General features: G+C 41.9%; 1 protein-coding gene across 2 annotated transcripts in view; it reads right to left on the bottom strand.

The window, feature by feature from the left end:
- Positions 1 to 14269, bottom strand: part of COL23A1 (collagen type XXIII alpha 1 chain) — a 351738-nt gene that overhangs the window by 74776 nt on the left and 262693 nt on the right. For both annotated transcript variants that reach the window (XM_043552667.1, XM_043552666.1), the window contains exons 4-5: positions 12054 to 12061; positions 6711 to 6737 (exon numbers count right to left, since the gene is read on the bottom strand). In XM_043552667.1, coding sequence (XP_043408602.1) covers positions 6711 to 6737; positions 12054 to 12061 — 35 coding nt within the window. The remainder of the gene's footprint in view (positions 1 to 6710; positions 6738 to 12053; positions 12062 to 14269) is intronic.

Here is a 14269-nt window from a genome sequence, read left to right as displayed (position 1 = left end):
ACAACAATGAGAATAATTAACCATTGGAACAATTTACCAAGGGTCACAATGGGGTCTCCATCATCAACAATTTTTATGTCAAGACTGGATATTTATCTAAAAGATCTGCTCTAGGACAGACATGATCATAATGGTCCCTTCTGGCCTTGGAACCTGTGAATCATGGAGAGAAAGAGAGCACAAAATACAAATCATTTGTGGAGGCAATATATCCGATTTGTCTTGTTTATCCTGATTCTGGCATTCTCCTTTGAGTCCCAGCCACACTACTGGATATTTTAAGAGCTATGATAATCAAACTCTGCTCTCAGTGGCCTAGTAGTCTATACCAGGGTTTCATAACATTTCAGAAAATAAAAGGAACTACAGCTACATTGATAGCAAGAAAATTTACTATGGCCCTGATCCTACTAAACTTACGCATGTGCTTAACTTTACACACTTCAATGGGACCACTTGCTGCGTGTCAAGTCTTTGTAGGATCAGGGCCTAAACTGTACTAGTTAAACATGTCAGATGTTAACATGGTTCCACCCATTGTATGGACAGGCTTAACAGTAGATTAAATATAAAAAGTTAAAGTTTTATAGTATTTGAATGAAGAGTTTTTCTAGGCAAAACTTTGACGTGGACTTGCTCCAGGTTTAATCTGATAGACTTTTAGAAACTGGGACTTCACCCTCACACTCTGGTTTTCAGGCTATGTATGGGAGAAAATGGTACATTAAAACTCAAATTGTTTTAGATCCCCACTCAATGGGGAGAAGGAACAGTACCCCAAGGAGGTCACTACGCATCTACCCAGTCAATCAGACTATTGGATTGAGTCAAACTGCTTCACAGTAACAACAGTGCATCTCTAGAGGATTCAATGATACGAGGCATAATGAAAACACTTTCCTCCTCTCCTCCAAGCAGTTATGAGAACGTTAAGAGACAATAACAGTTGATCACTTTGGCAATGGGTAGGATAGTTTAATAATCTGTGTGATAAAATTGTTTCCATAAAAAAAGCTACAAAAAGAAGGGCTGTTTTCTGCTGTGTTCTCTGCCAAGAATGCTACAAAGTTTATTCCTTTCCAATTTTGAACCAAATATATAAAAGCTAAAGTTAGTCTTCTGGCAATTTTCTAACTTTATTGTTTTGCCAGCTGAAGTCTGCATTTAGAATAACTCAGAAGCTATAATTAGTGATTACATCCTAGCCTAAAACTACCTAAGAAGTTTTGGGATTTTTTTGTTTTTAATTGCAATCTACATAGCTAGAATGAGCACAATAAAATATTTTTAGTTGTTTTAGAGTTAAAATGAAACATTTTACTCCTTCACTTCTCCTTAGTCTTATATCTTGATCCAATGAAGACTGTGCAAAAAGCTATGCATGTGCTTATGTCATTACAGTATCTGGGCCTTATTTTATACATAGGCTTGGCAGAATTTGCTTTTTATTTTTTATAATTTCAATAGATAATATCAATGTTTATTTTTAAGCATTATTTTTTCAATTGTTATCAATTTAGATTTTCACAGTTGCAAGAAATTACAGGGGATGAGACAGTTATTTAATGACAATAGATGCTGAGTTTCAAAGCGTTAAAGCTTTACAAACCATTAAAACAGAAATCATCAACATCATACATCAAAATATACAAATTAAATATCCTTAAACCAACAAATCATACCCGTTTTTACTACTCATTTGCTAGTCCATTTGTAACAAACTTTACTGGAAAGTCTAAATCACTGGATATTTACTGTATTACATTCTTAATTTGCCTATCTGTAAATTTCAGTTATCGTTGATGGAAATATTTTGTTGTTGGCTTGTGTGTATGGTGAAGTTGACATTTATCGACATTTACTAATAAAAATCTAATCCTCCCAAGCCTATTTATACAGTGTCTTTAAAACTGGTTTTCAGGATGCTTTAAAGCAGTGGTTTTCAACCTGTGGTCCATGGAATTTAATATAATATTCAACCATCCAATAGAATTTCATATAGTATTACACCTCTGCTATAGAATTTTACAGTATGGTGCAATAAGCTTCCTGAAAGAAGATAATTCACTATTAAATTCTATATTTTTTCTTATAACCCTATTACATTTTTATAGAACTCTAAATTGGTTTCATTCCTTTCAAATTCTACAATAGTTATTTTATCTTCTTATAGAAATAACTTTATCAATTCAAGATTAAAATAACCACATATACAAAACACTCCAGTACATCTGCTGGATTCTACTGAGGTCCCAGAAATTTAAGTGTCATGTGCATTTATGACCCTGGATGAAGACTTAGACTTTGACTTAGACTTGTTATTTCCTAATATGCCAGAGGTTACATGTATTTATTTCATTGGATAAGGGATATATAGATTAAAAGGAATTGCTTTCAACTTTTGTTAAAATACACTGTTCTTGGAAATTTAGAAGAAGGTAGAAAGAGCATCCCTCTATCTGCTCAGAAGACTACATCAAGTTCTGCCCTACGTTACAGCCATGCAATCCTATTGACTCATACAATTGTAACTGAGGGTAGAATATGACCCAAAAATGTAAGCTGCATCAATTGTCAAAAAGCCATGTGTGGAATAGACAGCAGACATCCCATCCATGCATCACAACAGATGGAGGACTTTTTATCCTCCTTTAAACTCACACGACAGACACAAAGCCAAAATTTCTTTCTACCACAACGATGCCTGTTATTGAAAATATCAGGGAAGTTTTTGTTTCTTCTTTTACTGTCAAAACATCAGGTAGTGTAAATAACATTCCCCCCCGCCCCGCCTGAAATGTCCTGCAATGAACAGAGCTGCACTTAACTTGCAGCTCTGTTCATTGCAGGACATTTCAGGCGGGGCGGTGTTTCCCATCTGTATATCATAAATTCACAAAAGGGCATCCTGACACAGTGATGATCACTAAAGAGACTGCACATGAACTCAGGTTCCCATACGCAGTATGAGACAACTGGAGGACAGAAAGCAAGCCCGCTAGCTAGCTAATCTCTTTTTTATAAACCACAAATGAGTAACAGAGTTAACCACAGCAGCATGTGTAGCACAGACCACCTCCCAAACATCTACCTGTTCAGGAGTGACTAAATCATTAGACCAGTTTGATCAAGCAATTGGATGTGATGGAGGCCAGCATGTGCTGCTACCGAATCTGAGACACAAGTGCCTGCTTTTATTTAATCTAACCCCTTTCCTCTCCAAAGGGCATTGGACTCTTCAGAAAAGAGAGATACGTTTGCCTCCTTCTTAGATAAAGCTACTTATTGTGCTTAAAGCTCTGTGGAAGCAGCGGCCTGGGGTTCGGATGAGTTTTGGCAAGCCTCACTGGCAGGTTTGGCTCACTCTGTTTTGCAACTATTTTGACCAGGATCTTAAAGCGAAACTGCATGAGTTACCTTGAGTGTAGGGCCCAGTGGGGTAGGAGGGAAACAGCAGCCACAGGTTCCTGCCCTCTTGCGGACAGAAAGGCAGGGGTGAGGAATAGGTGGAGCTTTGACTCTGTTTCCCTCCAATACTCTGACCAGCCGAGCTGTGGTGATGGGGGCACCAGGAAGGGGATTGTGACTAGTGTGCTCCCTCAGGGCAGATTGTAAAGTTGTATCCTAGCCCTGTAAACTGAATTATTTATTTCCTTCCATCATTTCCGGTTTTCAGGAGCCTGCGACTAAAACTGCATTTGGCAGTGCCAAAAATATCATTGGGATAAAAACAAAAAAAAACCCAAACCCAACACAACAATATTTCCCAAGGGCAGCACTAATTTATAAATGGTTAGTTAGCATCCTGTTGAAGAAGAAAGTCATTCTAAAATTGCTATTGAATAGTCCAATTAGAGCAAAACCTTCATGCTTAATCTTTAATAAATTAAATTCTTAACCTCTGATAAGCCACTTAAGCATTTCTATAAACTGCTGTTCAGTCGTGTTTGCTGTTCTTCAGAAGGATTTCTACTGGTTGTTCCCTGGCACTTCGCAGTTAGCAAAAAGTTGTCCGTGTTGCTATGAATGTTCATTCTGGGGTTGGCATTTCCCCCTGGTCACGACGACTGGGTCCTTTTGAGGGGAGAGGGATGATGTGTAGGTACCTGAGGCCTTGCCAGCAGTGCTACTCTGGGCAGAAAGTGCAAGGAGCTTGAGAGACCTCACCACACTGTCGCCGGAGTGTTCCTAGAAACCTTTTCCGCAGCTATAAGAGGTTAACTCCCAAGCTGCTGCCAACTGCAAAGTGTTACCATGACCTTGGAGCCACTGGCAATCAGGATGGTAATCCTGCCTCCAAACATCCTCTCAAGTCTTTAACCCTGAGTTCACACAGCCCAAGGAAGCTACTCTATACAGTGGTGTGTGGGGCAGTCAAGCACCTCAGGAAAAGTGCATGGTACTATGTGGGGGAGGGAGCAGGGGTTGATATGGTCAGAGCAGGACCTGCAGAGGCAGAACAGGTTTTAAAAGGGATACACAGTGGTCACCATTAAAAGACCAAAACCCCCAGGAATTGCTACACTCTGTCAGATACTACATTAGAAAACACTGACCATTTAAACAGAGATACCCTCCAAAGACCACACCCTTGCATTGACCACCAGCAGGGAGCACTGAACCTGGGAATCTTAAAGCATGTGCCTCTACTTGCCTGAGCTAATAGACTTATGTCTATTAACCAAGGTTGTAGCAGGCTCATCAACCACTATATGCAACCAGTCACCACTAGAGGGGGACAGGGTACCACTCTGAGTGGGTGTAGGTTACATGAATGGTAGTTGTAATTTCCTCTGGAAATAAGCAGTCCGATTGACTATAAATTATTACAAAGAATCTTGCAGGTCTCCTACTGTTCCTTTCAGAATGGGTTTTTATACTGAGTTTAAGTTATTAAAACCAACTAGAAGGGCAACTACATATTTTCCTGCTATTGATGTAATGAAACAAAAGGCTTGTCCTAGAAATTAATTTACTATTACATTGCCCAAACTGGGAGGCCAGCAACCCTGAGGAAATCTTTTCCCAGGGCGGCTCAAAAACAAGTTCCAGGGAAATGAAAAGTGAAAAGTTTTTCTTTTTTCCCTTAGTCATTTTCACTTCAGCTATCCATCCATCCATCCATCACACACTGCAAGTTTCTGCTGTTTGCATGGTTTCAGAGTAGCAGCCGTGTTAGTCTGTATCCGCAAAAACAAAACAAGTACTTGTGGCACCTTAGAGCCTAACAAATGTATTAGAGCATAAGCTTTCGCGAGCTACAGCTCACATCATCGTATGCATCTGATGAAGTGGGCTGTAGCTCATGAAAGCTTATGCTCAAATAAATTGGTTAGTCTCTAAGGTGCCACAAGTACTCCTTTTCTTTTTGCTGTTTGCATGAGTCCAAAATGGAATTAAGCTAGAGCACAAGGAGGAGGAAAACAAGAAAGTGCATTTTCCCAACAGCTTCTTTTAAAAAGATGTCTGTCATAGCAAGGAGAAGCCTAAATCATCTCCTGTCCCTTAGAAGGGGAACAGCAGGAACATCAAGAAGCCCTGACAGAGATTCAAGCAACACAGTGTGAACTGTACATTATTCACAAAAACAGCTGCAAAACTGCAGTGCACTGTAACACTAATGGACGTACATTGTGATTTCACTGACTGATTGCACACACAGCATATGGAGCAATCACTTTGCTCACGACTGAAGTGCAGGCACTTGCTCCATTCTGGGGTGGAGTATGGCAGGTGTTTAAAAATACACAGTAGCTACACAATGGGGTAGTGGGGCACATGTAAATCCACAATTTGGGATTTGGCCAGAATCAGGTTAATACTCCTACTCTTGCAGTAAGTGTCACAAAGTCATAACAAAAAAAATAGCCAGGACCTTGGTTTAGTCTCTCCTCAGAAAGAAGACACCCTCTGGCTGAGCAGCATCCTTTAGAACCAGTGCAAAAGGGAATAGCACCACATACTGAATTACCTATACTGCTTCATACCACTCCTGCGTCTTCCCCGAGTTGTCTAACCCCCAGCAGGGCTGTCCCTAGTGGGGCAGGGGGCCTGGGGTGGACGTTACAAATCCATCACTTCCGGGACCAAACTGTCACTTCCGGGACTGACTGCACCAGCCAATTGCACTGGCCCGTGGGGCCCCACAAAGCGCGGGCCCCGGAGCGGTCGCCCCGATTTGCTGTACCCAAGGGACGGCTCTGACACCCAGGGACTGAGGTTAGCATTGCTTAGCTGTGAGATCACAGTTGGAGGTGGTAGGGTGCCCCATTCTGTAACACACTTTAGAAAAGAACAATTGGGATATTTTTAGATATGGATACATCAAGGCTCATTTTCAGCTATCTGTGCATTTCCTTCAGCAAGTCAACACCCAAACGAGGCCCCTCTACTGCTGAGCATTAACATGGAGACAAATCCCAAGGTCCTCACTCAGTTTATACTCCGGCAAGCTCTCAGTGGTTTGCTCGAGTAAGGCCTCCCTACAAATATGAAGGGAGTCAGGATTTAGCCAATAATCATTAGTATAAAATGCACAATCTGCTCGAGAGCTGTAGGATTAAATCCTTTAAATACCGTATCCACTAAAGGGAGAGAAAAGGAAGAAAAAAATCTTAGACAGGCAAAGAGAGCGATGGCTGATGGAAAAAGAGCGAAATGCGAGGCGTAGCTTAGAAGAGAGTAAAATATAAATGGCATGGCAGAGTTACCGGGTAGCCATCTCGTCCTGACTGCCCCTGTGCGGAGTGAATAAGCGAGACAACAAGAAAAAGTCAGTCACAGTTCTACTCTCAGCAGCCTGACAACACACTGCAATATGTAAAACTCAGAGCCTGACCCACCCGGAGGGCTTAGTCCCTTCTGCATCCTTGGCAGCCAGTGGGAGGCGCAAGAACTCAGCAACGTTTAAAGTGCAGGCTATCACGAGAGGAACTTTTCCTACTGGAGGGGAAACTGGTACAAGTGTGAATCAAATACAAATCTCTTCACCTTTCAACTGTTTTTGACTTTTTGTATACATTCGCTACTTAGCAAGGGCTTTGCTCCCACGCACCCATCCCCTCCTCTCATGCAATCCTACAGTGGAGTCAGGGACATATTGCCAGGCGCCACTGCAGGCCAGCAGGCAGAGTTCCCCACAGAAGTAATGAGGAACGTTACTCTGCTTAAGCAAACTGATGGCAAGATATAGATGCACTTTGGCATAGTGCCCCCTCTGGGTTGAGGACCCTTTCTTGAGAAAAGCAATGGGGAGAAGCAGGAGGAACCCTGCGACCGTCTCCGTTTCTGTCTATGGCTTTGTGTCTCCCTGTCTGTGAAGACCTCAGGGGAATCTACAGGATTAGGAGCCCAGCCTGTGACCTGGGGCAGTTCAGCAGTGTGTGAGGACAAACCCCAAGCCCTGCCCTCTCTTGATGGAGGGATTTGGGTGAACCACTTCTGTGAGGATTTCCCCTCTCCATATCCCCCTTCCATTGGTTTTTCCATGGGAGGAGGCGATTTCCCAACCCCGCTCAAGGTTTTGCACCTGTTTAGGGTGAAGTTAAAATAGAAGTTGGGCTCTACACAGAAAAGATCTTATTTAATGATCCAGATATGCAACATCAGAAAAGGGACACAAAACACAGCTGGCCAAGGACATTTCTCATTTTCTAGTCTCCTTGTTTTCCAAAGGGATGTTTGCAGCTAGATATATGGTTAAACATGTAGTTAGCTGCCCATCTGGATATACAAACGAGTGTACAAGTCATACAGATTCCAAGTACAGAGCTGTTAAATTTCAGGGTTGTATCTAGTACAGCAATGTCATGTGATACTGTATATACATGGACTTTATTGGCATGGTGTTATTATACAATGGTAGGTGCATTCATACATTTCTTATTGTGTCAACTTTCTATATTTTCTCCTCAAGTTTCCTCCAAACTAAATACAGTAGCATCCACGTCTAGTAAAGAGACACTGCAGTATTTAACACACACTCTACAGAGATGTAGGTTCTTCCAGGAACAAGACATTAATTACAACAACTCATTTAACAAATTACAGACTTCAGATAAAATATACAGTGTAATTTTTATGAAGGTTTATGGTACCGGACAACTGAAGCATAAAATATATAAGTAGGAAACACTGTGTAAATCATAACCCTCATTTATTGGTAAGTTTCCATGGTCTGTACCTTAATACATAAAGTGTTTGTTAATATCTGTTACAGTAAATGTTAAATTATAGTATAGGGTAAATCTATCCTTCAGATTGTAGAAACTTCCTTCTCAGCATGTGACTTTAATATCCTCTGTAACTGAGTCTTTATAGAGTATTTGACTAGCACACTCCTTCTTCTACAGACAGAATGATCCATCATCTAACAGACCTAAATACTGTACCACAGATTCTAATACTTCATACATGCAACTAATTTATGACAGCCAAAAATAAAACACCAGAACAACCACTACTAGTGGCCAACATAATTGAGAATGCATTTTAGCATAATGTGACGCTATATGTATAGAATGTAATCAGTTCCTTATGGCCAAAAATCAAGAAACATAAGAAAGTAATAGACTTAACTGCAATGCTGCTGACATAAAATAACATTGTGTTTCTGTGGGTTTTAGGACTTTTTTTTTTTTTTTTTTTAAAGAGTTTAAAGAGTCTTTGTCAAGAGTTGTAGTTTAAGCCACAGATTTAGGGCTTATTAAGAAAAGTTTTACAAAACGTTAAAAAAAATTTCTAAAAGAGTGCAGGGGGAAAAGAGTCTTGTTTGTGAGTAAAATGTTCGTAGTGGTATAGCTGCAGGAGTGCCCCCTAGTCGACCTTCCCAGCTGCCTGTCATGGCTGTGGATCTCCCCAAGAGGAGGAAGTCTCTGTCTCCAGTGTCCACGGAAGTGGGTTCCGGCCCACCAGCTAATTGTTCTGTCAGTCTTAACCCCTTCGGGGGCTACTGGAGGGGCTCAGCCTTGAAACATTTTGATGTAAAATAGGAAAATCAACTCAGTACTGGACCACCCCCAATCTTCCCCTGGGGTGTTCCCTGCCCTTTCCTTTGGGCTTGGTTCCTAAGCAGCCTCTTAGTAGAGCGTTGCTCTCTCCTGGGAGAGAACTGCTTCTCCGCAGGGGCTGCTCCAGCTAACCTCTCCACCAGCAAAAGTCCATTTGTGCAAAGAGACAGAGCTCAAGCCTTCTTCCCGGCCAGTCAGCCCTGGACTGGTCCAGGTTCTTTCCTTTTATTCCCCCTTTAGGTATGGCAGGCCAGGGCTAGCTGGATCCAAAGGATCTCATTAGCCCCTTCTCTGCTGACGTGGGGCCTCTCTGCTTCACCACAGTCTCCCCTATGCAGTGTCTGCAATTCAACAGCGCGTGATAACCAGCAAAATCAAAGTAACTGGAGACCAAAAGGAAACAGTTTCTAAATATGTTGTTCAAGCTAAATCAGATTAATAGAAGTGAACGGACAGCACATACAGTGACATTTCAGGCCTCAATCCTACAATTAACAGGATGAAGGCAGACTGCATACACCTTGTGAAGGCAACTGCAGGAGTGGAGCCTAAATTGTTAAAATATTCACTTTTAGTAATTTAAGGGGTGGTAAGCAACAAATGCAAAGAAATGCGTCTTTTAAAATATATAGGGAGTTGGAAGCAGATCATCTTTTTAATGTTTACCTACAAATAAAATAATAAATAATAATAATAATAATAATAATAATAATAATAGACTTTTCTGAATTCCAATCAAATTCAAATAATTTAATACACTGCAGAACACAAATTTAATTAATAGGTAGGGTGACCATATATCCCGTTTTGGCCAGGACAGTCCCTTTTTTAAGCCCTGTCTTGGCCGTCCCAACTTTTTTGGCAAAAGTGGGCATTTGTCCCCTTTGCTCTTGCCAACTTGATCAGCTGACAAAAGCATATGGGACAAATGCCCACTTTTGTCAAAAATGTGGGGTGCAGAGGAACGTGCAGGGAGATGAGCAGCGATGCCAGCCCTGTGCAGGGTGGGAGGAGGGTTTGCACAGGAGGCAGACAGGGCTCGAGCGAGCAGTGATCCCAGTCCCGTGTGGAGGGCAGGCAGGGCTTGGGTGAGCAGCGACGCCAGCCCCAGCCTCATGTGTGGGGGCAGGCAGGGCTCAGGCAAGCGGCGATGCCAGCCCCATGTGGGGAATGGGGGAGGACTCGGGCTAGCCCCAAGCACTGTCCCATTTTCCCTTCGGGAAATATAATCATTCTATCCATAGGGTACCTTAGTCGGGGGAAACTGCCCAAAATATACCATGCAAAGCTCTGTGTGGTTGAATTGTGCTGGTGTAAATCCAGAGTAGAATGTCTTGAAGACAGAGCCTTATGGCTTAGCTCTAGAAGGTCAGTGTGTATAATGATTTTGCTGAAGAAGCAAAAACATGCTCTGGATTTTGTGCATAACAAGGAAGCTCAGGAGCCAATACCCAGCTCACCTCAGTGCCAAGTAATCTGGAATCACTTGCTTCTAAATTGTTTTTCCCCCCATAAATGTTCCCTTGCTAATATTACGGAGACCCATATACTCACTGTACTATGTGGATAAACAGACTGTTGAACTTTTTATTTAGAAAATATTTACAGAAAAATGATTTCACTGACAGACTAAACTCCTAAATACCAGCGAGCTCGGACAAATTCATTTACCTAGGCTTCTGCAGACAGATACCGCCACCGACTGATTGCTAATATCGTGCACAACTTTTATAACAGAATGTGTCCCTGGGTAGAGTTTCAGACAAGCCCCATTTCCCTCCCCTCAGGGAGGTTATCGGTCAAAATCCTTGTTAACTGCACATTCTTCTATGGTTCCCACTGAAAACCAAGCCAACATAGCAGTTTTGCACACATTTCTCCAAGTTTGCAGATTCAAAAATGAACCTGAAAGAAAAATGAAACCTCAAGGGACATAAACACACATTAACTGAAAGTATAAACACAAAATGTTGTTCAAACCCACACGAACCAACACTGCTGAGTTTTACCACCCTAACATTTTACTTGTGTTTCATCATCAGTTCAAGGATTTAAATGAAATATATAGACTTGGAGATTAACTAGATCAAAAGATGGTTTATCAATGAATTGCAGAGATTACTGGAGTAACTCCCTCCCAGTCTCATTGGCCCTTAGCAGGAAGGGAATGGTATTTGAAGAAACTGAGACTGACATTACATTGCTTATCAAGAAAAGCACGGCAGGTTTGAAATATAAAGAGCAGGACTTTCAAAAGCTGTTAAAGGTTTTAGATGCCTTTCATTCACTTTCAGGAAGTGAATTCCCTTAGGTTCAATTGAAAACCCCATCCATGACAGCATTTAACTGGTGCCAGTAAGGCTAACTTCTCACCCCAAGAGCACTGGGAAAGTAACAGATTTGGGGATTTCATTGGAGGGGATAAAGAGGGATGTGTCTGAAAGTTTTCTTAGGAGGAGGGATTAGCACGTATTCAACTACCATCCCTTCAAACAATGCATTCACCATAAAGGTTCTGGCCATGCTGCAAGGGATGTTTATGAGTCGCCAAGCAGCCCCGAAGAGAGAAGAAAGCTATACATTTTTTTGGCTGAATCACAGTGGTGCGGGGCTATCAACGTCACTAATGATAGGCAGTAACCAACTGAGACACAACAGGTGGGAGAAGTGAGATGGACAGTTTTCAAATTTAAAACATCAAAACATTAAAATATTAATACAGTGTGCACATTTTTTGAGCATGGAAACTGACCAAAGAAATCTTTAAAAAAAGAGAACAATGTGTTTTACAGAATATTTGCTGGGTTTTAAATTGCCACAGGCTCCTTAGGGCAGCGAGTTAAGCATTTTTGAAGCTTTTTTTTTTTTTAAACTAGCTGTCTACAATCAAGGGGGCGGGGGGAGGCGGGGGGGAAGCAGCATCTGGTACCAATTTTCCTTCCATACACACCTCTACCAAAAAAGGCTGTTCTTGTGAAATGATACAGAAAGGAAAAAAAATTGCCTTAACTTTGTTGACCCAAGAGTAAAATCCACGGTACTTACTGCAGGTCCTGAAAAACAAAAGCAAAACCCCAAACACTTATTAACCACAAGAAAGCAAAGTATCATGGAATACAATACAGTACGTAGCAGGGATATTTCTACTTTACATCAAGTTTGACAGCATTCCACATGTAGATAAAACACAGCATCTACGACCCGGTTTTGGAGCGAGCGTTACGCAGCTGTACATGAATGCTCCCACACTAGGATAAAACTGAATCTTTATCTCTAGCGTGTGAGCCTTGGAGAAGGCCCGGAGCTGGCAGCAGCAAGTGGCGGTGCAATACAGCTAAAAGTCTGTGAACCGTGCAGCTGCCATTGTGGAGTTCTCTGCTCTCATTTCTGGGGTCTGTAGGAGGAGGCCAGGTCTATACTATAGCCTTCCGCTGGCATAGCTATGTCAACTCACGGGAGTGAGGAGCTGTGTGGGACCTCTGACCAACACAGCTGTGCCAGCAAAAGCCCCTAGCGTAGATGCACTTATGCTGGTATAGCTGCGCTTCTGATGGTATAGCTTATTTCACTTGGGGGTAAGGCTGCACTGGTTTTGCTGGGATAAGCTGCGTCCCCACCAGGAGTGCATTGTTGCTATAGTACGTCAGTATACCTATACCAGCCAAGCATTCCTAGAGGAGACCTGGCCGACGGAAGGGAGCTACTGATGCATAGCAACTTACGAGGCACAAATTCCACCACCACCGAGCATACGTGCAGCACATTTCATCTACTGGGCTCCATGCTTCACTGAACATTCTCCTGACTTCCACTCCTGCACCTAACCATTGGGTCACGCTGCTGCTACTCACTTATGTTGCCACAAGAGGGGAACATGCTGTGCGCCAAGCACAGGGCAAGGTAACTGAAAACAAAAGAAAGATAGACTCCTCTTGACTTCAGTGGGCTTTAGATCAGACCCACAGAACTCAGGTCTCAAGTGGTGATGGTGGCAGTGGGAAACATGGCATCTCCTGCTGCGTAACCACCTCCACCATGCAGGTGCCTACTCCCAACCAATTTCTACAGCATTCCCACACTCCCATCCCTTCAGCACTGTGCAGCAGGGGTGAACATTTGGGCTGTGGACCAATGACATCCATGTTCCACGCTTGTTTGAGAGGCTTTTTACACTGTGTGTTTTTGGGCCTCTTCATGCTCCATTTCCTACATGATCAAAACCAGAAATGGATTCAATGCAAAAAAATGTGGGAGAAATTAAAATAGAAAAAAAAAGCAGCTTACTGGAAACTCAATTTTAAATGAGAAGCATATTTCTGTTTCTTTTTATGAGTCTTTTCAAGCTTTCAATTTTTTTAAAAAAACTTAGTTTAAAACATCTAAGTGTTTAAAAATGAAACAATAAAAACCAAATAATTGTGCAGAATTAGGATCCAAACCAACTATTTATTACGGCACGGGGTACATACTGCCCGGAACTGGCTTGTTAGCATCAATAGGCCAGCTCAATGTATTCAGCACAAGACCTGATAGCATCTGGGCCTGAACACGGTGAGTTCATTGTGAGTTGTGAATGCTGCAGGTTATATATTAGAAGGGCATACATCCAAAGTTTAATTTGTTACGGGGGCAACTTGGCCCATCTTCGGATCAGGACCATTATCTTTACCTTAGGCTATGACATGGCTGTTATTGTACTTTCACAGATTTAAATTCTTATGACCAGATACTAAGCTGTTGTAAATTGGCGTAGCTCCATTGAACTTAGTGGACCTAAGCCAATTTACCAGCAGAGAATCTGGCTCTTAACAGAAACCTGATTTAGTCACTAATTTCTATCAATTTACCCACACAAGGCCCCTTTTCATCTTAATGAACACCAAATTAAGTGACGTAGTCAGGACATTTTAATATGGGATTGTAATGGTGTACCTAATTTCCTTAGACTTTGTTGTCTTTTTGCCTTAATTCAGATACAGTGTCCCTCAAATATAGGCAAGCAACTATGATATCTGATCTGCCACGTGCTCTTATAAAATGCCTCAGCCTTGGTCATGAGGCTCAATTGAATTGCGTGGATCGCTGTAGATCATCTTTTGCAACACGCAGCTCAGGGCAGTAGTGCCTTGATATCCAGATTGCTATCAGTTATGCTAAACTTTTACTGACAAAGGGCAGAATTGGCTAGAAATTTTCACTAATTCTAAAAGTTATAGGAGCCCTTCAAGGGATTTATGAATGAACCAAATTTGATTTTTTTT

This window comes from Chelonia mydas, chromosome 8 (genome assembly GCF_015237465.2).
Source record: "Chelonia mydas isolate rCheMyd1 chromosome 8, rCheMyd1.pri.v2, whole genome shotgun sequence".
NCBI lineage: Eukaryota > Metazoa > Chordata > Testudines > Cheloniidae > Chelonia > Chelonia mydas.
The sequence above is the reverse complement of the archived record's forward strand: the minus strand, read 5'-3'. Positions and strand labels throughout refer to the sequence as shown.